Source organism: Belonocnema kinseyi, chromosome 6 (genome assembly GCF_010883055.1).
Source record: "Belonocnema kinseyi isolate 2016_QV_RU_SX_M_011 chromosome 6, B_treatae_v1, whole genome shotgun sequence".
NCBI classification, from domain to species: domain Eukaryota; kingdom Metazoa; phylum Arthropoda; class Insecta; order Hymenoptera; family Cynipidae; genus Belonocnema; species Belonocnema kinseyi.
This window is the reverse complement of record NC_046662.1, coordinates 39,357,084-39,366,290: the sequence shown is the minus strand read 5'-3', so window position 1 is coordinate 39,366,290 and position 9,207 is coordinate 39,357,084. Positions and strand designations below refer to the sequence as shown.

The window sequence follows — 9,207 nt, the reverse complement described above, 5'->3', positions numbered from 1 at the left end:
TGGTTTTCGGGGTCGCCGAATACAAATCTGGCGTCCTTTGACTTTTATCGCGTTAGGTTCAAGGTCATTGGAAGGTCAAATCGAGAGAAAACGGTAAAAAAAATACGTTATAGGTTTTTGGAGTCGCTAATTACGAATCTGACATCCGTTGAACTCTATCGCTTCAGGTTCAAGGTCATTTGAAGGTAATTTGAAGGTCAAATCGAGAAAACCTCGAAAACCTATAACATATTTTTTTCAGCGTTTTCTCTCGATTTGACCTTTCCATGACCTTGAACCTGACGCGATAAAGGTCAGCGGGCATCAGGTTCGTAATCAGCGACCCCAAAAACCTATAACATATTTTTTTTTAATTCTTTTATCGGTTTTTCTCGATTTGACCTTCAAATGACCTTGAACCTGAAGCGATAAAAGTCAAAGGACGCCAGATTTGTATTCGGCAACCCCGAAAACCATAGTAAACCCGAGCTAACCTCAGAATACATGTTTAAGAGTGTCAAATCTCTCGAAAATACAGTTGGTGGGTAGGGGTGTTTTCTATATTTGTAGGGGGGGTGGGGGTGGCTGGGAGGTGGAGGGTTGTCCGTTTAGCGTGCAATCGACTCGGGATACTTATAAGATGCTACCATGATTTTTTCAGATTTTTTGGTCCAAAAATAAATTAGGCCAAAAACCGGCCTTACCGACCCTCTCCCTTTTCAGGAGAAAAATCTGTTTAAAAGTTCGGTTACAACAGTTTTCAAACAAATTAGTTCAATTGTGATAACATTCAGTTTACAATGCGTTATTCATAACTTTAAAAATTCTTCATTTTAGATTTTTATTTTTAAGCTTGTATTTTTAATTCAAAGAATTTTAAAGTGCAGTCTTGAAGACTTACTCAATTAAAAATTAAAATAGTTTGAAGTTGGAAAATTTTGATAAAAACCAGTATTATTTTAGCAACTGCAAATATAAATAAATAAATAATTTTTTTAATGGATCTGTACTTTAAGTATTGAAAACTAAACAATATTTTATTTGATAAAACGATTCTAAATTCTTTCAAAGTTTAAGAATTTTCAGATTGTTACTGTTTCAATTCGAAAGTCTTAGTCATTAAAAAATGTAAAGGTGCGATTGAAACTTTATGAACTATTTTCAAATTAAAAATAACTTAATAATAATATATTCGCAATTAAAGGTTTTTATTAAATTAAAAATATCGTTTCAGTCTAAATGATTCCATTTTTAACCCATTTAGTTAAAAATGTTTTAATTAAGAGAAAGAATAATTATTGAATATTTAGCAAAATTTGATTGTTAATTTAATACGAGTAAATTGAAACCAACTATTTCAAAGTAAACCATTTTTTTTAAACACAATTGTTTCACATCTAAAGCTTAATATGATGTCTAGTAATTTAAATTAAGTGTTTGTAAAATTTTTTCAGAATTTCTAAACATATTTTAAAATCAATAAAATCTTTTCTACAATTTTTAGAAAATCCTGCACAATTAAAAAAAAAATCAATAAAATCTTCCAGGTTGTTTTGTGACAATTCTGGAAATCTATTAAAATCTTTTTGAATATTCTCTTACAATAATTTTTCAAAATAAATAATCATTTTCAATTTTCCTACGAATATTAGGAAAATTTGTTCATTCTTTTGGAGACTTTCACAATTCTTAAAAAGCTTCTAATTTTTTGTTTCAAATCAGAAAAATTCACATTTTATTTAAATTAGGTTTAAAACTTCTAAGTATCTCTTAAATTTAATCGAATTTTCTCTACAAATAATAAGCGTTCAATTATTATTTATAAACCCAAATTTGAAAAAAATTAGTTAAATTCGCTGGATATTCTAGAAGTTTACAGGACAAATTCAATTAATTTTAAAAGTTATCTAGACGTTCTGAAGCAATATCAAAAATAATTTTAAATTGGACAAAATTTAAAACAACTTCTAGATTTCTCAAAATTTTGAATTACAGTTTTCAAGATTTTCAAGGATGTTTTTGAAATGAAGTGTCTTTTGAAATTTGAAATGAAAATAATTGATCTTCTAATTTAAGAAATTTTCAGTTAAAAAAAATGTTTAAATTTTTTAATTTTGAATGCACATGTAAATTAGTGCGCATTTAAATACAACATTTTTGAATTGAAAAACTTTTAAACATCAATTTTAAAAGTTTAAAATTCAAAAGTTCCACTTTGAATGCTTTAATTTTTGGTTTATTTTTTATCATCTCAAATGGCAAAATGTTTAGAATAGTCAGATTTTTTTTAAATTTTATTGATCGGCAAAAATGTTTGCGAACCGGGAAATGACCGGGAATTTTTTTCTTCGATTAAAACGGTTAACTTGTTTAATTTATTGGGATATTAATTTATAGGTATACGTTTTTATTTATATGTTATTCAAAAGATGAAAAATAAATTCCTTATGATTTATAACAATCAATTCTTGCTTTCTAATGTATTCTATAATTGTAAATTATTTGCACCATTTTATTTTGATAAACCCAATTGGATTCCCCTTCTCCCAGTATTGAATGGTGGTCCACCATTTCGCCACCTAGTGCCAAAAACTGGTACTAAAAAGAATAGGTACAATTTTAAGGGCATGTGAGACAGCTAAATACCCATATTACCGACCACAGTTTTTCAGTTCACTGAATGTTTTTTTTGAACCTCAGAACTGTTTTTTGTAAATAATATATCGAGCTGAAACTTTGGGAAATGTATTAGAGTACAATAAAGTACGTTTAGGTACTGCATTTTGGTAGGAGCTTCACTGAAAATGATTTCATCTTTTTTCTGAACCTCAACATTTTTTGAACGTTCCAACTTTTTTTATACATAAAATATCGGTCTCAAACTTTGAGAAATGCAAGAGCCGAAAGAAAACTACGTTTAAGTACAAAGCTTAATAATAAAAGATGTAAAAAAAAATATTTCAACAATCAATTCCAACGGCATCAGTCGGTAACGGTGTACACGAAAATACGAAACCTGGCGGCCACTAGACGAGGCTCTAAAGAGTTCGTATTTTCGTGTACAACGTTACCGGCTGATGCCGTTGGAATTGATTGTTGAAATATTTTTTTTTACATCTTTTATTATTAAGCTTTGTACTTAGACGTAGTTTTCTTTCGGCTCTTGCATTTCTCAAAGAATGAGACCGATATTTTATGTATAAAAAAATTTGGAACGTTCAAAAAATGTTGAGGTTCAGAAAAAAGATGAAATAACTTTCAGTGAAGTTCCTACCAAAATGCAGTACCTAAACGTACTTTATTGTACTCTAATACATTTCCCAAAATTTCAGCTCGATATTTTATTCACAAAAAAAGTTCTTAGGTTCAAAAAAACATTCAGTGAACTGAAAAACTGTGGTCGGTAATATGGGTATTTAGCTGTGTCACATGCCCTTAAAGATGTATTTTAATTTTTGCATAAAAGTGTTTTGACGATTGTTTTGTGAAGTTGGGCACAATGATAAGAAATTAAAAACAAATCTTCATAAAAAAGAAATCGTTTTTGGTAGAATTTCAATCTTATAGAGTAAAAAAAAAACACATTTTTGTCAAAAATATTTTTTAACAAACAAACAACAATTATTTCACTATTTCATGTAAATTTCAATGCATTGTAAGCTTAAATAAACTTTAATTAATGTATGTAGCGACACATTTTGTCCAGATTGTGCAAAGAATACGAATAATAGACGATTGGGTTTAAAATACGAATTCTAAGCTAACTTTTAGATCAGATTTTCAAATAGTAAATATTTTATGTATAAATTAATAAAAAATTACTTTGAGTTCATGTTTGCTTCAAAATAAGTCCATTTAAGTTTATAATCTTTTGAAAATCACAATAAATAGTACAATAATTGTTTGTTTTTTTGTGTAGAATTTCGCGAATTTCCATGATTTAAGAGTAAAATAAAATTTCGAAAATAGAACAAGTACAAAACGTTAAAAGTGAAATATTTTCCGAATACCATTCTAAAAATTCGATAATTTAAAATTCAAAGGAATTAAAACTATATTATTGCTAGGTAAAACCGTTCCAAATTGAAAAATTTTAGACTAAAATTTTAGTGTTAGAAAGTGAACTGGAATCTTCTTTGGGCATTTTCCTTGAATAAAACTGTAACTTTTCGGTTGAAAACTCAACTCTTTTTTTTTATTGAAAGTTTGTCTTTTTTATTTAAAAATTCATATGCTTTGGCAAAAATTTTATCTTAATTGGATAAAAATTCAACGATGTGTTTGAAAATTCGACAATTTTGTTAAGAAAGTCATAATTTTTGGTTGCAAATCCTACTGTATAAATATAATGTTTAAGTGTTGAAAAAATAACTGAAGTATTTTCTGGATGAAAATGCAACTATTTTTTATAATTTGTTTTTATTTAATTAAAAAACTAGCTGTTACAAGAAAAATTTCATCTTTTTTGGATGAAAGTGCAACTGTTTAGTAGAAAATTCAAATACTTTTTTTAAAAATACGTCGTTTTTGGTCGAAAAAAGAAGTTTATTTTTTTATTTTAAAAATCCATTTTTGATCTTGAAGAATCAACTGGAATCTTTTTTTGATGAAACCTCAACTTTTTGTTTTTGTAATTTAAAATTTTTCTGGTTGAAGAGAAATTCCATATTTTTTTGATAAAAATGCAACTATATAATGAAGAATTCAACAATTTAGTTAAAAGGTCATTTTTCTTGGTTAAAAATACGTAATATTTATATTTTTGGTTGAAAAATTCATCTGTTCGGATGAGGGTTTAATCATTTTGTTGAAATTTAATCTTTTTAAATTGAAAATTCAACTACTTACGTGAAAATTGAACTACATTGTTAAATGTTTATTTTTTCATTGAAATTTTATTTTATTTTCTTTGTTTGAAAATTTAACTTTTTAGTGGAATAAACTATTTTTTATGTGTAATTCATTTTTTAACAAAAAATGTAACTTCCATTTTTTTAAGATTGATCTTTTTTACTTGAAAATTCGCATTTTTTGGTAAAGAAATAATTTTTGAAATTGAAATTTCATTTTTCTTGTGTAAAGATGCATCAGTTTCGAGGAAAATTAATTTTTTGTTGAAATCATGTTTAGATTTTTTTTTGTATAAATTATCCTTTTTTTTAATTGAAATATAAACTATGACACTTTTTCGTTGAGAATTTGTCTCTTTAGGTGGAATATTCAACTAGTATGTTAATAATTCAATTATTTTGTCAAAAAACCATCTTTTATAATAGAAAAGACTTTTTTAAATTAATTAATCAATTTAAAAATTTTTTATTTGTATATGAAATACTGTTTTATTCCGTTTATAAAATATTCTATGTTAAAAGTATTACATGATTAAAATGCTAATATTTGAATAATAATGATTTAAAATAAAAATTTATTCAAGGAAAACTCTGAGAATTTAAAAATTTTCTTGGTTTCGCATTTTTCCATAAGATCGTACCTATTCTTTCTAGTTCGGATTTTTGTCACCATGTGGCGTATCGCAGTTTAACCATTCCCAATACCTCAAAATTCTTGACCCACAAATGGGCGATCTGACTAGTTTCAAAAATATGCATTTACATCAATTAACCAAAAAATTAATAATGTATTATTTGTTCTAATTAATAAAATAATGTGTTAGACACTTATTATAACGGTCTTTTTACAAAAAATTACGATTCACCATTTAAAAATTGTGTTTATGTGGGTTAGGTTTTCGTTACTGTCTCAGTAATGGTCGGTTTATCTTACTCACAATATCCTAATTGTTTCAAATAATTGAAACTTTTTTTCGATCGTGTTTCCAGTAACAGAAAAAGAGCACTATGAAGAGGTTGTACGAACAGCTGAACAATTTCTATCACCAGCTGAAACTGCTGTACTTAAACTGGGCCTATCTCTTCGAATATATTCAGCTCGCGTTGAAATGTTCTCTCAAATGGCTCAAAATAAAAATGCGTCCCATTTGGGCTGCGATATTTTAGTCGATGTTGGTGGCAAATTCACCTGCTCTTTGGAAGACATCGACCGACTTATAAATGAGGTACAAAAGCCGATTCATAACTTATTTTTTCTTTCTAGACGTCATTTTATCAGATTTAAGCTTGTACTCATTCGCCTCTTTTCCTCCTTTTTAAACAATTCACCGTGGCGACGTGACCGGGAAGAAAACGATTTTTTATTTATTAAAAAAGAAAGCTTATCATATGATTTAAAGAATTCAACGTTCCTGGACTCTAATGTTGTACATTTTTTATCTGTATAAGTTTTTGGTTCCGTACCTAAAGTAGGGCCACAGTAGGAAAGAATTACTTTTTTGGTTCAAAATAATGTACAGCCCACAAATATTCATCGATTTAGACAAAAAAATTTGAAAAAAAATCTAATAAGATTTCTAAGAGAGTTATCGAGTTTGATTTTTGAATTAGGGTTTCAATTTTTCATAAATAAACAAATATGACGAAAAAATGGTCATTTTTTCTATTTGACGTTCCCGGTGCTCGTCAATAACACAAAAATGGTTGAAATCGTTTTAATTGCATAGAGATACATTAGTTAAGAATATTCAAATATTAGACAATTTATAAAAAAAAAAGATAAATTATTTGTTGAACACATTTTTACTGCGATTTTCCATAAATATACGTTTTTTCAAGTTATATTGCTAGAGATTTGAGTGAAAACAATATTATATAAAAGAATTTCGCGTATGATCATAATTGCTTATATTAAAAACTAAGTTAATGTACAAATGCAGTAATCAGGCATTTTTCGACAGAAATATTCGTTCTTTTCGATGCAACATTTTTTTAATTATGAAATTTGTAATAATTTTAGCAAAATTCATAATTCGTTGATTAATATTATAATTTTTCAAACAAATTTAATAAACAAGTGCATTATTTGGGCAATTGTGCCCCGAAAAATTCAGTTTTTTCAATGCCAGTCTTTTCAGTTGGGAACTGCATCACAATTTCAGCAACACTCATAATAAGTTGATAAATTTTATAATTTCTTCAAGCAAGTTAATCAACAAATGCATTAATCAGGTGTTTGTCTACAGAAAAACTCGTTTTTTTTCTATTTTAACTATTTTAATTAGGAAGTTCATGATAAATTTAGCAAAATTCATAATTTTTGGTTCAATTTTATGATTTTTTAAAACAAATTTAATAAACAAATGCATTAGTGGGGCATCTGTCGACGGAAAAATTCTGGTTTGTTTCGATGTCAGACTTTTAATTTAGATCTTCATAATAAATTTGGCAATATTTATGATGAGTTGATAAATTTTATAATTTTTAAAAACAAATGCATTATTTGCGGTCATCTGGCGATGAACCAAATTTTTTTTTCGATATCCTAGTTTAGAAAGTTGTCATAGAAAAAAACTCATTTTTCTGAAGACAAATGCCTGATTAATGCATTTTTTGATTAAATTTGTTTCAAGAAATCATAAAAATTATCAACAAATTGTGAATGTCGCTCAAAAATTATCATAAAGTTCCTAATTTATAAAAATACACATTAATTTATTTTTTTTAAATTCAATATATTTCGACTTTATAAATTAATTTTATTTTTAAATATTCCTTCTCTTATTTTTTTGAAAAATTATCCTATTTTCCGTGTTTTGATATCATTTTGGTCTATGAATTACGTTTCATGACCAATTAAAAATTTTCAGGATGACTGGAAACACACAGACACCTACAGTATAGACCACTTTTACCTAGGAAAACAAGAAACCGACAAAACGATCATATTGTACGGACAAGTAGGAACCAAAGATTTTGTTCAGTTTCACGAGAAGCTGAAATCCGTCGCCGAAACTAAGAAAATTAACTACATTCTTCGCCATTATGTCAAAGTAAGAAAATCCTTCGATTTGAATTACAAATTTCAGTTTGAAAAAAAAAACACATCATTGTTTTTTAATCTTTTTTAAATTGTAGAACAGGCCTAATAGAAGATTGCGTTTATCCGGTTATGGAGTCGAATTACAAATGAAATCTACAGAATATAAAGCGACCGATGATTCGGATATTAAAGATAATTCGAATGAAGGAACAGATGAATCGAACGAAGGCGTCGAGGAACTGGACGGAATCAACTTTTCAATCCTTAAGTAATTTGCCCAATTAAATATTTACAGAGTTTCTATTCTACCTGAAAAATCTGGAATTGTCAGGGCATTTTTTTTGGTGAACTTTTTCGGGATGGTGCTTAATTTTTTTATTTCAATATAAAATTCAATAAAAATAATTCTTCATTTGTAAAAGTAATTTTAAAGTTGGCGCCTTAACCGAAAAACTGGGGATTTAATTTAAAATCCGGAAGTTTACTTCTAATCCCAGTAAAATTGAGTTTTTTATTATTTTAATAATTTCGTTTAATTTGAAAAAGTGCTTTTTTATTTGATCTGCAGTTGCAGACTTGTTAGATTATTTCAGTTTACTCTAATTAAATCATAATTTATTTAGAAATTAAACTATTTAAAAATAAAATAATTTTATACGCGTAAATTATTGAGCATTTAAATACCAAATTTTTTAATTAAAAACTTTTAAATTTCAAATCTAAATGTTCAAAAGTTAATAGTTCCACTTTAAGTGCTTTCATTTGCAGCTCAGTTTTTATTACCTCAAATAGAAATTTTTTTAGCTTTAATGATCCATTTTTTGAATTTCATTGACCGTGAAAAATATTTGTGAACCGGGAAATGACCTTTAATTAATTAATTCTTTAAATTAAAAATATAAGCTTAAAAATAAAAATCTAAAATAGAACAATTTTCAGGTAAAAGATTTTTGAATTACCCATTATAAACTGAATGATATAATTTAAACAGATCTGTTTAAATTATGATAACATTCAGTTATATTTTTTATATTTTTAATTTAAAGAATTTTAACGTACAGTCTTAAAGACTTAAATAATTAAAAATTAAAAACGTTTAAAGTTGCACATTTTTTAAAAAACACAGTTTTATTTTATCAACTGTAAATAACAACTGTAAGTAACTAGTCCATTCTTTCAATTATTCGGTTCAAACATCTTTTTTTTTTATTTTAAAATTCAACTCTTTTTTTAAATTTTTCTATTTTGTTAAAAAAAATTTTTACTACAAAATTAATCTTCTTTGTTTGAACATTCATCTTTTTGTTTGAAAATTTAAGTATTTTTATTAATTAT

At 26.6% G+C, this 9,207-nt stretch overlaps 1 protein-coding gene across 1 annotated transcript in view; it reads left to right on the top strand.

Annotated features, from left to right (window-relative positions):
• The first annotated feature begins 5,745 nt into the window (after window positions 1-5,745).
• The window catches only part of LOC117175341 (UDP-glucose:glycoprotein glucosyltransferase), a 99,453-nt gene continuing 95,991 nt past the window's right edge, over window positions 5,746-9,207 (top strand). The window contains exons 1-4 of the mRNA XM_033365049.1: window positions 5,746-5,752; window positions 5,820-6,055; window positions 7,700-7,882; window positions 7,968-8,140. Of these exons, the coding sequence (XP_033220940.1) occupies window positions 5,746-5,752; window positions 5,820-6,055; window positions 7,700-7,882; window positions 7,968-8,140 (599 nt within the window). The remainder of the gene's footprint in view (window positions 5,753-5,819; window positions 6,056-7,699; window positions 7,883-7,967; window positions 8,141-9,207) is intronic.